The 18,221-nt window shown below is 45.7% G+C and overlaps 1 protein-coding gene across 5 annotated transcripts in view; it reads right to left on the bottom strand.

Annotated features, from left to right (window-relative positions):
• LOC129711333 (transducin-like enhancer protein 1) overlaps window positions 1-18,221 on the bottom strand; it is a 183,514-nt gene that overhangs the window by 154,584 nt on the left and 10,709 nt on the right. For all 5 annotated transcript variants that reach the window (XM_055658922.1, XM_055658919.1, XM_055658921.1 and 2 more), the window contains exon 2: window positions 9,690-9,802. In XM_055658922.1, the coding sequence (XP_055514897.1) occupies window positions 9,690-9,802 (113 nt within the window). The remainder of the gene's footprint in view (window positions 1-9,689; window positions 9,803-18,221) is intronic.

Raw genomic sequence — 18,221 nt, 5'->3', positions numbered from 1 at the left:
CCTATTCAGTCCCAAAAATATCCCTCTCACAAAAGCACTCATTGCTACGGTTCACTTTGATAAATATTCCACCGCCCCCTTAAACGCATAATCTCAGCCAAATTCTTGGTGGGTTGGTGCAAGGGATCAAAATAGCCTGAAGGTTGTTCCATAGGATAAAGGAGACTTTCATTGAGCTAGTCTGAGATGCATTCAAACTCTGGTGCCATTGAAGTGAAAGGCCAATTTTTAAATCTGGTGTCCAATTCCCTCGTCCTCTATTGCTGAAACAAAATCTTTGATAATGCCAGCAGCATAATCGAGGACCAGTCTCACCCCAGTCACTCCCTCCTCTCACCTCGCCCATCAGGCAAGAGGTACAGAGGTGTGTAAACGCACACCTTCAGATTCAGGGACAGTGTCTTCCCAGTTGTTATCAGGCAACTGAACCATCCTCTCACCAACTAGACCTCCCATCTGTATCATTGTAGACCTTTGAACTCTCTTTAATCAGACTTCATCATGCACTGAATTATATCCCCTTTATCCTGTATCTGTACACTGTGAATGGCTTGATTGTAATCAACGTCTTTATAGCTGACGAGATAGAACACAAAAATCTTTTCACTGTACCTCCGTACACGTGACAATAATAAACTCAACTGCTAAACAAAGGAAGTTATTACTACAGAAGGCCAGGAGAGGACAGAAAAGACTACAAGAAACACACCTGCACTGCATTGTGTTCAGTCTGTGTGCTTTGGAAATAGACTGTTCTATTGCACCACGCTGCCATCTAATTTAGCCAGCAATCCAACATTCTTCATCCCGTTGCATCCAGCACTAGTGATGTACAAGATTGCTCCACTTATTACAGTGCAGAAGGAGGTTGGAGAAAGTCTCATGGATGTAACGGAGTGACAATGACACTCCTTGGTGAAACAACAGTAAAATAGATGGAAGATAGACACAAAATGCTAGGGTAATTCAGCATCTCTGGAGAGAAGGGATGGGTGAAGTTTTGGGTGGAGACCCTTCTTCAGACAGACGTTGGGGGGAAGTGAAGAGGTTGCAGAAGCGAGCAAAATCTGTCAGGTCACACGCAGTTCACCTTGGTTTGTAATTTAGCCACAAATAAATGTTTGAATCAACCAACTTTACATGATATCAAAATAAAAGGCAAGCAGCAGATGGCTGAAGATCTGGAGCAAGCACCACCCACTGAAACAAGGTGGCATCCATTGCTTTTCAGACCCTTCAGCTCAGGAATAATGGGCCTGCAAGTGTGGCCGAGACATATAGCTACAGTCCGAACTTCCCTGCCTTTGTGACAGGTTTCCACTTCACACTTTCCGCCGTGAACAGTGGCAGCTTGCATTAAGACGCACCCTTCTGTCAGAATTGCTACTGACGAACATCTGGTGAATGTACAACAGCTGGATGCTGTCGATCATTAAAACCATCTCCTGGCAATCAAAACACCATTGCCATTGGTGAACGGGTTTTTCAAGTACTTCAAACAAAGAACATAGGACGGCTGGAATTTAAAAAAAATCTTCCGTCAACAGAACATTCAAGAATTCACGGGCAGCACAGTGGCGCAGCAGTAGAGTTGCTACCTTTCAGTGCCAGAGACCCGGGTTCAATCTGGCCATGGGTGGTGCTCAGCTGTCTGATGTTTGTACATTCCCCCCATGGGTTTTCTCAGAGAACTTTGGATTCCTCCCACACTCTGAAGATGTACAACTTTGTAGGTCAATTGGCTTGGATGTAAATGTAAACATTGTCCCTCGTGTAGGATAGTGTTAATGTGCAGGGATCACTGGTCGGTGCGGACTCGAAGGGCTGAAGGGCCTGTTTCAGCGCTATATCTCTAAAGGAAACTAAATAAGAATATCACCAGTCACATAAAATCAAGCTTCTGATGTTGAAGAACACCCGTGGGTTTGATTGCTTTTTGGAAAGGCAGGAAAATAAAATCAGTCTTACACCATTTCCAGAGAGACTCAATTGAAGAGAACTTCAGGACCACAAAAATGTAGGAAATTCACTTAGTGAAGTCTGTAAATATACCTCCAGCCTCCGACTCACTTTTTGTAGATCATTCCAATGTTATCAACCGTATCCCTGCCCTCCCTATTCCATTTGACCACTTCAAAATTCAATTGGAATACAAACAGCCTTCTGCCATTTTGAATTTGTTCACTCCACACGTTTGTGGAATTCCTATTTGCTAGACGATCTCACTGCCAAAGAAAAGACTCAGCGGGTCAGGCAGCATCTCTGCAGAACAGCGATAGTTTAGCTTAGCGATACAGTGCGGAAACAGGCCCTTCATCCCCACAGTCCGCGCCGACCAGCGATCCCTGCACACTTACACTATCCTACACACACTGGGAACAAATTACAATTATACCAAGCCAATCAACCTACAAACATGTACGTCTTTAGAGTGTTGGAAGTAGAAGCAACCGCAGAAAGCATCTTGTCCGGGAACATTACCATCTGGTTTGGGAATTGCTCTGCCAAGGACAAGAAGGCTCTGCAGAGAGTAGTGCGTTCGGCCAAACGCACTATGGGAACTTCACTTGCCTCCCTGCAGGAACTATACATCAGGAGGTGCAACTCCAGAGCCAACAATATCATGAGAGACCCCTTCCACCCCTGCAACGGACTGTTCCAGCTGCTACGGTCAGGCAAACGCCTCCGTTGCCATGCGGTGAGAACGGAGAGGTTGAGAAGGAGTTTCTTCCCAGAGGCCATTCGGACTGTAAACGTCTATCTCACCAGGGACTAACTCTACTGAACGTTTTTCCTTCCATTATTTATTATGTAAAAGAATATGTGTGTTCTGATTGTGTTTATAGTTTGTTTAGTTGTTTGTCTTTTGCACAAAAGTCCGCGAGCATTGCCACTTTCATTTCACTGCACATCTCGTATGTGTATGTGACAAATAAACTTGACTTTGAGATCCCAGACAAAACCCCACATGCCACAGGGAGAACCCACAAACTCCGTACAGACAAGCACCCATAGTCGGGATCGAACCTGGATCTCTGGCGCTGTAAGGCAGCAACTCTACATGCTGCGCCACCGTGCCACCCTTCTGGTTGAAGAAAGTCCCCGACCCAAAATATCACCTATCCACATTCTCCAGAAATGCTGCCTGACCCACTGAGTTACTCCAGCACTTTGTGCCCTTTGTGGTAAACCAGCTTCTGCAGTCTTTTGGTTCTGCAGCAAAATGACCAAGGAACAGGTCTGTAACCCCAATTGCACCAACTAATCTTTCCTTCACACACAGATACCGACTGGCCCTCTGCGTATTCGAAGCAACATCATTTATTAATTGCTAAGTACGTGGAAAACAATTGTGCAGAACTAGTTGATGTTCCTCACGTCCTCTATCAATATATGGACTGCTTAAAGTCCCAGACCTGTAGTATATTTTAAGTTGTTGACATTCGCCTTCCAGTTGATGCTAAATGGAAGCGCTTTAATTGAGTGTGATGTACAAAATGTTTACTGCATGGCAAATTAATGCGCATCAAGCCATTAAATTATAATACGCCTTCCTAGAGCTCCTCTAATTATATGCTAATGTTTTTGATCTGTTGACGTCACTAGCTTTCTTATATGCATGGTAATAGCAGGCAGCTGCAGAAACACTTCCTTAAAGAAAGTGTTTAAATGAGCGAATCCTATTAGTTAAGCCCAAATTATCGGAAGATACGTCAAAAGATGTGCAATTAGAGCAAAAGCTGTTTGGATGAAGTGCAGTGAGCTGCAGCGGCAAGTTACATCTGTCCATGTGCCTAGGATTGGTTGCCCAGGGACGGCCATTAGAGAAGATCAGTGAATAATGGTAAACTGTTCTTATTTTTAAAAGATTCATTATTCATCCGAAGAAGACCCATCAGGGATGAACTGAGGATCTTGGCAGGTTAAGATCCACAAGTCATTCCTGGTTTAGTTCTCTTTGTAGAAGACACACAAACGACAGCAATTATGCTACGTCCTCAAGTCCTCTCCCACCGAGGTGCATCAGGACTCATCGCAGCACGGCCTGGGAACAGCTCCACCCAAGACCGCTAGAAATTGCATAGAATTGTGAACGCAGCCCAGACTATCACACAAACCAACCTCTCTTTCATTGATAGACAAAATGCTGGAGTAATTCTGTGGGACAGGCAGCATCTCTGGAGTGACATTTCAGGTTAAGACCTGAACATCACCCATTCCTTCTCTCCAGAGATGCTGTCTGTCCTGCAGTTACTCCAGCATCGTGTCTATCTTCGGCTTAAACCAGCATCTGCAGATCCTTCCGACACATTTTGCCTGCTCCACTGCAAAATCTCCTCAGGCTATGTCTACTTAGAAACATAGAAAATAGGTGCAGGAGTAGGCCATTCGGCCCTTCAAGCCTGCACCGCCATTCAATATGATCACGGCTGATCATCCAACTCAGTATCCTGTACCTGCCTTCTCTCCATACCCCCTGATCCCTTTAGCCGCAAGGGCCACATCTAACTCCCTCTTAGGAGACTCCATATAGCCAATGAACTGGCCTCAACTACCTTCTGTGGCAGAGAATTCCAGAGATTCACCACTCTGTGTGAAAAATGTTTTTTCTTTGAAGAAGTTCTCCTCCTCTCCCCAACGAGAGTTCTGCAACATCCTCTCTCGCTGCTCCCTGGAGCCTGAAGAAACGTCTCGACCAAAAACATCACCCGTTCCTTCTCTTCACAGATGCAGCCTGTCCCACTGAGTTACTCCAACATTTTGTGTCTATCTCCCTTCCAATGACTCCATTTATACCTCGCGCTGCCTCGGCAAGGCCACAGCGTAATCAAGTACCAGTCGCACCCCAGCTACTCCCTCTTCTCCCCTTGCCCATCAGGCAAAAAAGATAGTGCAAAAACACACACCTTCAAACTCAGGGACAGTTTCTTTCCAGCTGCCATCAGGCAACTGAACCATCTTACCAGCATCTCGGAGCAGCCCTAACCTACCATTTACTTAATTGGAGACCTTTGGACTATCTTTAATCAGACTTTACCTTGCACTAAATGTTATTCCCTTCATCATGTATCTGTATACTGTGGATGGCTCGATTGTAATCATGTATCGTCTTTCCGCTGACTGGTTAGCACACGACAAAAACGGTACCTCGGTACACGCGACAATAAACTAAACTAAAATGAGGTACAGCAGTGAAGTGATCAAGTCACTTGGAGAGACAAGAGACTGCAGATGCTGGAATCCCGAGCAAAAAAACAAAATGCTGGAGGGATGCAGTGAGTCATGCAGTATCTGTGAAGGGAAATGGGTCATTCGCTCCATAGATGTTGCCTGACCCATCGAGATCCTCCAGCATTTTGCTTTTTGTGTCGTTACTTAACTGTTGTGCTGGAGACACGGGGGCAAATCTACCATAGCTGCTTGGAAATTTTTAATATAACCAAGTCAAATAAATTTGGGATTAAAGTCATTCTCATTTACAGTAGCTTTAAAAGTGGGGGATTGGTGCAAAAACCCATTAGCTTTACTCCTGGACTTAAAGCCCGTCCCACCTACGTGACCTCGTCGTCGCGTGGAGGCGCAACGGTCCTGCAAGAGTCGCGAGCGTCTTCATGCGCCCGCACAGCCGTCTGGAGTGCGTGACGTCATTTGAAGATGGACACAAAATGCTGGAGTAACTCAGCGGGCCCGGCAGCATCTCTGGAGAGAAGCAATAGGTGACGTTTCGGGTCGAGACTCTTGTTCAGTCTGAAAGAAGGGTCTTGACCCGAAACGTCACCCATTTCTTCTCTCCAGAGATGTTGCCGGTATCGCTGAGTTACTCCTGCTTTTTTCAAGTTCAAGTTCAAGTGAGTTTATTGTCATGTGTCCCTGTATAGGACAATGAAATTCTTGCTTTGCTTAAGCACACAGAACATAGTAGGCATTTACTACAAAGATAAATGTGTCCATATACCATGATATAAATATATACACACATGAATAAATAAATTGGTAAAGTGCAAATAACAGAAAGTGGTTATTAATAATCAGAGTTTTGTCCGAGCCAGGTTTAGCCTGATGGCTGTGGGGAAGTAGCTATTGAGGAACCTGGTTGTTGCAATCAAATCCTGTACCTTCGACCTGAAGGTAAGGAGATGAGTGTGTGGCCAGGATGGTGTGGTCTTTGATGATACTGCCAGCCTTTTTGAGGCAGCGACTGCGATAAATCTCCTCGATGGAAGGAAGGTCAGAGCCGATGATGGACTGGGCAATGTTTACTACTTTTTGTAATCTTTTCTTCTCCAGGGCACTCAAATTGCCGAACCAAGCCACGATGCAACCGGTCAGCATGCTCTCGACTGTGCACCTGTAGAAGTTAGAGAGAGTCTTCCTTGAAAATCCAACTCTCCGTAATCTTCTCAGGAAGTAGATGCGCTGATGAGCTTTTTTGATAATTGTGTTAGTGTTCTCGGACCAGGAAAGATCTTCAGAGATGTGCACGCCCAGGAATTTGAAGCTCTTGACCCTTTCAACCATCGACCCGTTGATATAAATGGGGCTGTGGGTCCCCCTCCTACTCCTTCCAAAGTCCACAATCAGTTCCTTGGTTTTGCTGGTGTTGAGGGCCAGGTTATTGCGCTGGCACCATATGGACAGTTGCTCGATCTCTCTTCTATATTCTGACTCATCCCCATCAGTGATACGCCCCACAACAGTGATGTCGTCAGCGAACTTGATGATGGAGTTCGCACTGTGGTTCGCTACGCAGTCATGGGTATAGAGCGAGTACAGCAGGGGGCTGAGCACGCAGCCTTGAGGTGCTCCCGTGCTGATTGTTATCGAGGCCGACACATTTCCACCAATACGAACAGACTGTGGTCTGTGGATGAGGAAGTCAAGGATCCAATTGCAGAGGGATGCGCAGAGACCCAGTTCTGCGAGTTTGGTAACCAGTTTGGAGGGGATGATTGTGTTAAATGCCGAGCTGTAATTAATAAATAACAGCCTGACATATCAGTTTTTGTTGTCCAAGTGGTCCAGTGCGGAGTGGAGGGCCAGCGAGATCGCATCCACCGTTGATCTGTTGTGGCGGTACGCGAACTACAGTGGGTCCAGGTTTTTGTCGAGGTAGGAGTTGATTTGCTCCATGATCAACCTCTCAAAGCACTTCATCACCACCGGCATTAGTGCCACTGGTTGATAGTCATTGAGGCACGTCACCTTACTCTTCTTGGGCACTGGTATAATTGATGCCCTTTTAAAGCAGCTGGGGACCTCAGACCTCAGAAGTGAGAAGTTGAAAATGTCCGTTAAAAACTCCCGCCAGTTGGTCCGCACAGGTTTTTAGAACACGACCGGGTATACCATCAGGACCAGGTGCTTTTCGGGGGTTCACCCCTCTGATGGATTTCCTGACATCGGCCTCTGTGACTGAGACTGAAATGCCATCACAGCGAATGGGGGATCGGGAAGGCATATCAGTATTCTCCCTGTCAAAGCGTGCGTAAAACGCATTGAGATCGTCAGGGAGTGATGTTTCACCGACATTCGAGCTGCCTCCTGGTTTCGCCTTGTAGGAGGCGATTACATTCAGGCCCCGCCACAGCTGCCGAACATCTGTCTCGTCCTCCAGTTTGGAGCAGAAGTCCCTTTTGGCCTTTTTGTGTCTATCTTCAATTTTCTTGGCCCCGTTCTGGAAGTAGAAGTGGGGGCGGACCGGATCCGCAACGGCCGTGAACCCCAGGCCAAGTTTGACGATCGTTTACCTGCTTCTGTTGGAGGTGAGACGTTGAGTCGCGCCAGGGTCTTGGGCCTGTCCCACTTTGGCCGTCAGTTACGCGAAGATTTAGTTCAGTACAAAATCCCGGAGCGCCGCGCGATACCAGGCACAACTTCATACCGCTCCGCGATTCTCAGTGGGACCGGCCCCGCGCAGCACATGATGCCCCTGCGCCTCAACACGATGACGAGGTCGCGTAATTTGCGTGTCAAGGACACGAAAGTGGGACAGGGCCTTAAGGGAATTAAATTAAACCATTCTTAGGCCAGAAAATTCTTAGGCCAGAAAATTCTTAGGCCAAAGAGGATTCTCCTAAACTCCTACAGGTGCATGGTAGAGAGCATTCTGATTAGTTGCATCGTAGCCTGGTTTGGATACTTGAACGTCCAGGAGCTAAAAAGGCCACAAAAAGATGTGACCACTGCCCAGTCCATCACCGGCTCTGACCTCCCCACTGTCAAAGGGATCTATCGTAGTCGCTGCCTCAAAAGGGGAGCCTAAATCATCAAAGACCTACATCAACCAGGCCACACACTCATTTCACCATTGCCATCAGGAAGAAGGTACTGGAGCCTGAAAACTGTAACGTCCAGGTTCAGGAACAGCTTCTTCCCAACAGCCATCAGGCTATTAAATGCATCAACGAATAAGCTCTGAGCTGCAAAAGACCATATTAATATTGCACTATATTCGTTATTTATTGAACTTTTTTTTCTCTTCCCCCATTATATACAATGTTTACATATTCACACATTCCGTTGTGCTGCAGCAAGTAAGAATTTCATTGTCCCAACCAGGACATGTGACAATAAAACACTCTTGACTTGACTTGACTTGAAAACATGCAACGTCAGTCATATGCAAGTGGCTCAGGGACAATAAGAAAGGCCCAGCAGAGCCATATGTATATCCTGTGAACAAGCAATATAAAAAACCCTTTGACTGTCACTCACGCACACACGCGCTTCGTTGAGTCATAAGACAAGTACAGATCCACGCAAATAATGCCACAACTCCTCGAGCTTTCAAATAGAACAAACGCCGTCTGTCTTTCACTTGAGCGGATTAATGGTGGTCTAGAATCAAAATGATCGACCCAGGCGATTTCACTTGTGAAAAAATAAATATGATAATCATCAGAAGTCGGCAACTCTGGGCTCCGCATACATTGATCTGGGCTCAAGGCCACATACACGAGATGGGGGAGGGGTGGGTTTTGAAGAGGAAGGACATCATTTTCTTAGTTTGCCGAGATGAAGACTTTCTTCATTCAGCAAAGAAAACGTTATTTCCAAGCCACCGGATGAGAAGAGCGCCCCCTTGTGCCGAATCGGTGCATAAAGCACAAAGTGCTGGAGTAACTAAGGTCAGTCTGGATGGTCCCGATGGATCCTTAGACTCCTCCTGTAGCCTTCTACCCTCTCAGTATCCTTTTTATCTCCATCTACCAGCACGACATCAACCATCTTGACTTCTCCACGCCCCTTGCCCCCTCCAATCTCATCCACTCTGAACACACAACCAACACCTTATTAAAAAAAAAAATAATAGGAAGTGTCGCAACCCAGAACATCAGCTATCCATCTTCTCTGAAATACTCCCTGACCAGTTGAGTTACTCCAGCACTTTGTATCATTTTCTTTTGTAAACCTGCACCTGCAGTTCCTCATTTCTACATTGCATAAAGCACTTGCTCCACCCTTCCTTGGTCATCTGCTGCCAGCCCAGAATTGTTCTGTCCACTTCCTACCTCCAGTTCCCTCCCCCTCTACTTTCCGTCTGATGAAGGGTTCCGACCCGTAACCTTCACCCATCCCTTTTCTCCAGCGATGCTGCCTGACCCACTGAGTTACTCCAGCACTTTGTGTCTATTCCAATGACACAGTTGAATTGAGTGTATTCATCCCAAAAGACCATCCCTCCTTACCTGTGGTACTGTGCCTGCAGAAACTGGAATTCTTCCTTAATCCGATCCAACGTTTCTGGGAAGGTGAATTTCAAAGTTTGGGATGAGGCAGTTGGGGCGGCGGATGGCGGTACCTAGAAGGAATGAGATTTATGTAAGATGATCGCACTCCAGATATCACAATGTTAACTTAGCACTCAGTTAATAAAGCTGCGGATTTACTATACGATAGTGCAACATTTTATAAAGTGTAAGGGCGAGTGGCGCAGTGGTAGATTTGTGGCGCAGTGGTAGATTTGCTGCCTTACAGTGCCAGAGACCCAGGTTCGATCCCGACAATGGGTTTCATCTGCACGTTCTTTCCATGACCACGTTGGTTTTCTCCGAGATCTTCGTTTTCCTCCCACACTCCAAAGACGTACTGGTTTGTTAGTTAATTGGCTTAGTATAAATGTAAATTGCCCCTTGTGTGCCGGGATCACTGGTCAGTAGACTCGGTGGACTGAAGAGCCTGTTTCCGCACTATCTTTAAACTAAATGATAAAAGTCCTGTTATGATCTTGCAGGCAGTCCGTATGTGATCCCATATTTAAGTTTACACCCCAGTGGTATGAACATTGACTTCTCCAATTTCAGGTAGTCCTTGCTTCCTCCATCCTTCCCCTCCCATTCTCAGCTCTCCCACAAGCCTGTCTCCACCTCTTCCTTTCTTTCTTTTTCCCCACCCTCCCCTCCTCCGCCGACATGAGTCTGAAGAAAGGTCTCGACCCAAAACGTCGCCCATTCCTTCGCTCCATCGATGCTGCCTCACCCGCTGAGTTTCTCCGGCATTTTTGTCTACCATAATTAAGTGCGGTTCTTCTAATGGTTTAGATGACGAGCCAGCATGGTAGTCGTGCATTACTCAGGGGAAAGGTAGTTTATGGATTGTGTCTTGGATCTACTTTATGAACGAGGTGAAGGGAATGATGCAGAACCCAATGCAAGATGCTGTTGGAACGAGAAGTCTTATCAGGGGCAGAACAATTACATTTACCCACCAGAAAAGGAGGTAATGGGGAGAGGAGAGTGACCAAGCCTGGGAGGACACTATTTGACAGCTCTCCAATGTGTTCACGTTTAACAGATCAATTGGAAATAGGTCACGTTTACTGGAAAGATGCGAGTGAAAGTGGTGTCGAAAATAAAGATTTCAGAATATTAGTCACAGATTATCAAGATGATTAAAAAGAATGTTCGAGGGTTCGTAGAGTGAGAGAGAAGACAAAAAAGAGGAGATGGAAAAGACAATCAAATCTTGGTCAAACCGCACAGATTACTGCCCACAGTTCTAGCGTCTATTGGCTTACAAAATAATAAATCTTCCATCTTACAAATAATATGCAGAGGGACTTGAGAGTGCAGAAGCGATAGACAAGGTGGTCTCAGTTCAGCAAAAGGCTTACATATCTGCTGAGAAAGTTGAGGGATGAGCAGATAGGAGGACTGTAACATTGAATTGAATGCATTTTATTAGACAAATATGAATACATACAATGAATTTGCTTTGGTGCTTTGCTTGCAATGAAAAACACGAAATACGGTAGACAATTAAAAATGAAACTTTATAATTTAAACATATGAAGAATTAAATAAAATTCCAGAGCAAAATGAGGCTACAGACTTTTGGCTGTTGAGTAGAGCTACTGCTCGTGGAAAAAAAGTTGTTTTTATGTCTGGCTGTGGTGGCTTTGACAGTCCAGAGTCGCCTTCCAGAGGGAAGTGATTCAGAGAGTTTGTGGCCAGGGTGAGAGGGGTCGGAGATAAGCTTACCCATTCTCTTCCTGGCCCTTGCAGTGCACAGTTCGGCGATGGGGAGGGGTTGCAGCCAACAATCTTCTCAGCTAAAACTGGACCATCATTGCCAGTGGCAGATTGTGCAGATTGTGTTTTCTCAGCTGCCGCAGGAAGTACATCCTCTGTTGGGCTTTTTTGGCTGTGGAGTCGATGGTGGCCCCCCCCCATTTAAGGTCCCTGGAGATGATGGTTCCAAGGAACTTAAATGACTCCACACTGTGCCGGAGGTGTTGTTGATGGTGAGTGAGGGGAGGGTGAGCTCTCCTAAAGTCTACAATCAACCACCGTCTTAACAGCATTGAACTCCAGGCTGTTGCGATGGCACCAGGGCGCCAGCTGTGTCACTTCCTGTCTGTCGGCAGATACCCACCCATCCTGGATCAGTCCAATCAGGGTTGTGTCGTCTGCAAACTTGAGAAGCTAGACATAAGAAGTCTGTGGAGGTGCAGTCGTTGGTGTAGAGAAAGTAAAGGGGATCGGAGAGTATGCAGCCTTGTGGTGCTCCTATGCTGAGGGTCCGAGGTGCGCTTTCCTAGCCTCACATGCTGCTTCCTGTCTGTCAGGAAGTTGATGATCCACTGACCGAGGGGTTTGGCACAGTCACCTGGGAGAGTTTGGAGTGCAGTAGCTCTGGCACAATGGTGTTAAATGTGGAGCTAAAATCCACAAACAAAATCCTTGCATAGGTCCCCTGGCGGTCTAGGTGCTGGAGGATTAAGTACAGACCTAGGTTGATGGCATCATCCACGGCCTCTAGTTGCCTGGTATGCAATGCACAGGGTCCAGCAGTGGGTTTGTGATATTTTTCAGGTGGGCCAGCACATGTCTTAAGGGTCTTCATGATTACAGAGGTCAGGCGACAGACCTGTAGTCATTAAGACCAGTAATCCTTGGCTTTTTAGGTACGGAAACAATAGTGGAGACTTGAGCAGGCAGGGACAGTGCAGGTTTGCAGGGACCGATTGAAAATGTCTGTAGACTGGTGCCAATTGATCGGCACAGATCTTGGAGGTTGAGGGGTGGGGAAAGGTTTGGGCAAAGTAAATGCAGAATGTTTCCATTTGTGATTAAAGGCCACCAAAATTCAATCTGTAAAAGATTTCTCCGAATTAAATGAGGTGAATAGAATAGTGAATTTGGTGCATTTAAGGGGAAGTTGCACAACTGTGCAGGGAGAAGGGAATATAGGGTTACCCTGGTAGATTACAGGAGAAATGACAAGAGGAGACTTCATTATAAAAAAAGTACCAATGTTGAATGCACAGGTTGGGCCAAATGGCCTCTTTCTATGCTTATGAACAGAGAACAGCCTCCAAAACTGCTTAATTGGCAACAGAAAATATTGCCACATCTGAAAGGGGCTTTGGAATTGCAACAGCGCACTTTCGCCATCTACCTCGAGTGCCATTAAAACGCATCAGCCAGAACCACGCAAGAAGATTTTGGGGTGGATATTTCTTTGTTTAGAAAAAAAACCCCATACAGTTCATTGATCATTCACAGCAAGGCCAGAATTTCACTGGCCCATTCCCCATTGGGCTTAAGCAGAGTTACTAGCCATGTTGGGACGAGAACTAATCTCTGGATCATTGATGCCAGGACAGAACAGAGTTAGGGGCTAGGCCATTTCAGAGCAACAAAACATCAACCAATTCCTATTGACCCGAAGGCACATGTAGTCCCAGACTGGGTACAGCAAGCACATTTATACAAAATAAATGAATTTAAATCACCTTGAAGCTGAGCTGAGAAGTGAACTTATTGCCTGGTTCATTGGAACAGAATCCAGTCAACACCCCCCTCTCACCCCTTCCATCCCTCAACAGGTTAAGGGCTCCATTTAAAATTTAACTGGCAAAGGGTGAAAAAGACATAAAAACATTTTACTGGTTCATTAAAGGCCCACTTCATTACCCTCATTGGGACAAATGCAGAGACAACAAGAATGTTTCAATGAGATCTCCTCTCATCTTTCTAAACTCCAGAGTGTGCAAGCCCAGCTCCATTCTCTCAGCATACGACAGTCCTGCCATCCCGGGAATTAACCTTGTAAACCTACGCTGCACTCCCTCAATAGCAAGAATGCCCTTCCTCAAATTAGGGGACCAAAACTGCACACAATACTCCAGTTGTGGTCTCACTAGGGCTCTGTACAACTGCAGAAGGACCTCTTTGCTTCTATATTCGATTCCTCTTGTTATGAAGGCCTACATGCCATTCGCTTTCTTCACTGCCTGCATGCTTACTTTCATTAGACATTAGCAGAATTAGGCCATTTGGCCCATTAGGTCAGCTCCACCATTAAATAGTGACTGATCTATTTTTCCCTCTCAACCCCATTCTCCCACCTTCTCCCAATAACCCGACACCCTCACTAATCAAGAATCTGTCAATTGCCAACGTAAAAATATCCATCAACTTGGCCTCCACAGCCACTGAAAACTCACCAAATTAAAACAAGTAGAAACACAAACTACTTGCAGCATTCAGTGCTGAAGACGATTGTTTTCTGCCATTCTAATCATTCCTCTAAATCCCAGTCGTTAACTTTTAAGCCTACACTAAATGTCAAGTACTTCAACCATTTTTACTCAGATGGCAAAAAAAGCACAATCTCCTCAGCTTGTTCTTTACACATGACTAACTTGCAGCACATAAGTCTGACATGCAACAACAGCAAGGTTCACATTAGACACCGCCCTCCATAATGTTTGGGATAAAGACCCATCATTTATTTATTTGCCTCTGTACTCCACAATTTGAGATTTGTAATATAAGGAGAAAAAAAAAAATCACATGTGGTTAAATAAAGTGCACATTGTCAGATTTTATTAAAGGTCATTTTTATACGTTTTGGTTTCACCTTGTAGAAATTACAGCTGTGTTTATACATAGTCCCCCCCCCATTTCAGGGCACCACAATGTTTCGAACAAATGGCTTGAAAGGTGGTTGCAATTGCTCAGGTGTGTTTAAATGCATCCTCAATGCAGGTACAAGAGAGCTCTCAGCATCTAGTCTTTCCATCGCCCTTGGAAACTTCTATTGCTGTTTATTAACACGAGGACCAAAGTTGTGCCAATGAAAGTAAAATAAGCCATAATGAGACTGAGAAACTAGAATAAAACTGTTAGAGACACGAGCCAAACCCAAGGCTTCCCAAAATCAACTGTTTGGAACATCATTAAGAAAGAGAGCACTGGTGAGCTTGCTAATCACAAAGGGACTGGCAGGCCAAGGAAGACCTCCACAGCTGATGACAGTAGAATTCTCTCTATAAAAAAGGAAAAAACCTACTCCTGCACCTATTGTCTATGAACCCCAAACACCTATCCGACAGATCAGAAACACACTTCAGGAGTCAGTTGTGGAATTGTCAATGACCACTGTCCGCAGGAGACTTTATGAACAAAAATACAGAGGCTACACGGCAAGATGCAAACCACTGGTTAGCGGCAAAAATAGGATGGCCAGGTTTTTCAAAGTTAACAAATGGTAAATTCTTGAGTGGCCAAGTCAATCACCCGATCTGAACCCAATTGAGCATGCCTTTATATGCTGAAGAAAAAACAGAAGGAGACTAGCCCTCAAAACAAGCATATGCTAAAGATGGCTGCAATACAGGCCTGGCAGAGCATCACCAGAGAAGACACCCAGCAACTGGTGATGTCCATGAATCACAGGATATGCAACAAAATACTAAACATGACTACTTTCATTTACATGGCATTGCTGTGTCCCAAACATTATGGTGCCCTGAAACGCAGGAGGGTGGGGGGGAGGAGAAACTATGCATAAACACTGCTGTAATTTCTACATTGCGAAACTAAAATGTTTAAAAATCACCCTTTATTAAAATCTGACAATATGCACATTAACCACATGTGATTTATTTTCCCCATTACAAATCTCAAATTGTGGAATTTAATAGGAATTTAATTCTTCATTCAGAGTTTGGTGGGTATGGAACAAGCCAACTGAGGAGGTAGTTGAGGCACGTACCACAGTATCATTTAAGGGATATTTAGACAGGGACGTGATCAGTAAAGGTTCATAGGGTTATGGGCCAAACGTGGGCAGATGAAACTAGCTTTCATGGGACATCTCGGCAGACGTGGACAAGTTGGGCCAAAGGGCTTGTTTTTGCGACAGACAGACACAGACACAGACACAGACACTGAGCACACATCCCCAGACACAGACACAGACACAGTACATCAGACACAGATATTGAGACAGAGACAGAGACAGAGACTGTCTGCACATCCACAGAGTTTTACAGAGACAGAGACACACACAGAAACAGGCCCACACACACCACACACACACACATCCACACACACACACACACACACGAGGGACAATTTACATTTGCACCAAGTCAATTAACCTACAAACCTGTACGTCTTTGGAGTGTGGGAGGAAACCGAAGATCTCGGAGAAAACCCACACAGGTCACAGGGAGAACGTACAAACTCCGTACAGACCAGCACCCATAGCCAGGATCAAACCTGGGTCTCTGGCACTGTAAGGCAACAACTCCTCCACTGTGCCACCTTGGCAGGACAATATCAGAGTATGGAGGGACGGCAAGAGAATGGGATTGGGAGGGAGAGATAGATCAGCCATGATTGAATAGCTGAGTAGACTTGATGGGCTGCATGGCCTCATTCTGCTCCTATCACTTATGAACTTACACGCAGAGGGAGCTTCACTGAAAACTTGGTGCAAAGTCTCTGTGAGACTTCCAGCCACTGAGAAGCATTGTCTTGCGTACTATGGACTCTGGATACTATAGACTCTGGGGATGAATCTGCATCAACTCTCTAGCTTGTAGTCCAATGTGGAAAGACAATGCAATCCAAGTTTAAATCCAATCAAAGTTGAAGCACAGGCAACACGAGACCGGCCTGCAAAGGGACAAGCTGGTAGATAGACAGGCAGACATGTGGACACTGCCCAATCCATCACTAGCACTGACCTCCCCACCATCGAAGGCACTTATAGGGGGCGCTGCCTCAGAAAGGCAATCAGTATCATCAAAGACCCGCACCACCCTGGCCACGCTCTCATTTCACTGCTACCATCAGAAAGAAGATACTGGAGTCTAAAAACCATGACCACCATGTTCAAGAATAGATTCCTCAGACTCTTAAACACCACCCAGCACCAACTCTGAACTTCTCGTCCCTGCCTGGGTGTCTCTCGAAAATGAACACGGGCACCAGGGGGGGATTTCTGGGATGGCAGGGGTGTTGAATGCCTCCTGGACCAGGAGTGTAATATAGTTATTTAATATTTAGAATATTTGGTGGTGTTGTTTGTTTTGTAAATTTAATTGTTGTTAATAATCGAAATACATTTATTTTTGGTATAAAGCTATGAACTTCTACATACTGTCTTTGACTGCACCAAAATCTTTTCTTTTTTCACAGTTATTGTGGTTATTAATTTGTTGAATGTGTATTATCTATGCATATTGTGTTTACATGTTGTTGCAAGAAAGAATTTAATTGTTCCATTGTTAGGACAAATGACTCTTGACTTGATCCTCGACTGTGAAATGATGTACATCTGAAACCAGAATGTGAACTTCCTAGACACTGTGGTGTTAGTCTCAGCTCTAGATCAAGAGGTCTGAAAGCAGAGTGATCAGTTATAGCATGGAGAGAGGCCACCAAACCACCTTTCTCCCCCGACAAACCTCTCAGGCACCTTCCATGTGAGCGCCTACTGGATATAAAGCGGTGTGGGCGATATCAAGCAACGGCCTGGATCCACAAACACTGTCACACTTCCTCAGGACTGCACAAGGATGCCGAGTCTGAAGAAGGGCCTTGACCCGAAATGTCACATATTCCTTCGCTCCATAGTTGCTGCCTCACCCAAAGATCTAAGATCTGTGGCCTCACCCGCTGAGTTTCACCAGCATTTTTATCCAATCCAATACATAGCTCCTTTTCTAAAGGGAACTTTAACCCACGACCTGTTCTCACGGCAAATGGCACAACGGTAGAGCTGCTGACTTACAGTGCAGGAGAGCCGGGTTCGATCCTGACTACAGGTGCTGTCTGTATAGAGTTTGTACACTCTCCCGGTGAGCCTGTGGGTTTTCCTCCCACACTCCAAACATGTATAGGTTTGTACAGAAAAGCTGGAGAAACTCAGCGGGTGCAGCAGCATCTATGGAGCGAAGGAAATAGGCAACGTTTCGGGCCGAAACCCTTCTTCAGACTGATCCTGTGGGTGGGGACAAGAAAGGGAAAAGGAGGAGTAGCCAGAACTGGAGGGTGGGAGGAGACATGGAGCCGAGGAAGGGTAGGAGACAGCTGACTAACAGAATTGGGAGAATTCGATGTTCATGCCCCCGGGGTGCAGACTCCCCAAACGGAATATGAGGTGCTGTCCCTCCAATTTCCGGTGCTGCTCGCTGTGGCCATGGAGGAGACCCAGGACAGAGAGGTCGGAGGCGGAGTGGGAGGGGGAGTTGAAGTGCTGAGCCACCGGGAGGTCAGCTTGGTTATTGCGGACCGAGCGGAGGTGTTCCAAACATGTACAACCGCCGCTAGGTTTGTAGGTTAATTGGCTTTGGTAAAAATTATTTTAAAAAATCATCCCTTGTATGTAGGATAGTGCTAGTGTACAGGGTGATCACTGGTCAGCGCAGACTCGGTGGGCCAAAGGGCCTGTTTCTGTTCTGTATCTTTAGTACAGACTAA

This window comes from Leucoraja erinacea, chromosome 29 (genome assembly GCF_028641065.1).
Source record: "Leucoraja erinacea ecotype New England chromosome 29, Leri_hhj_1, whole genome shotgun sequence".
NCBI classification, from domain to species: Eukaryota; Metazoa; Chordata; class Chondrichthyes; order Rajiformes; family Rajidae; genus Leucoraja; species Leucoraja erinaceus.
Note: the sequence above shows the minus strand (reverse complement) of the source record. Positions and strands in the feature narration are given on the sequence as shown.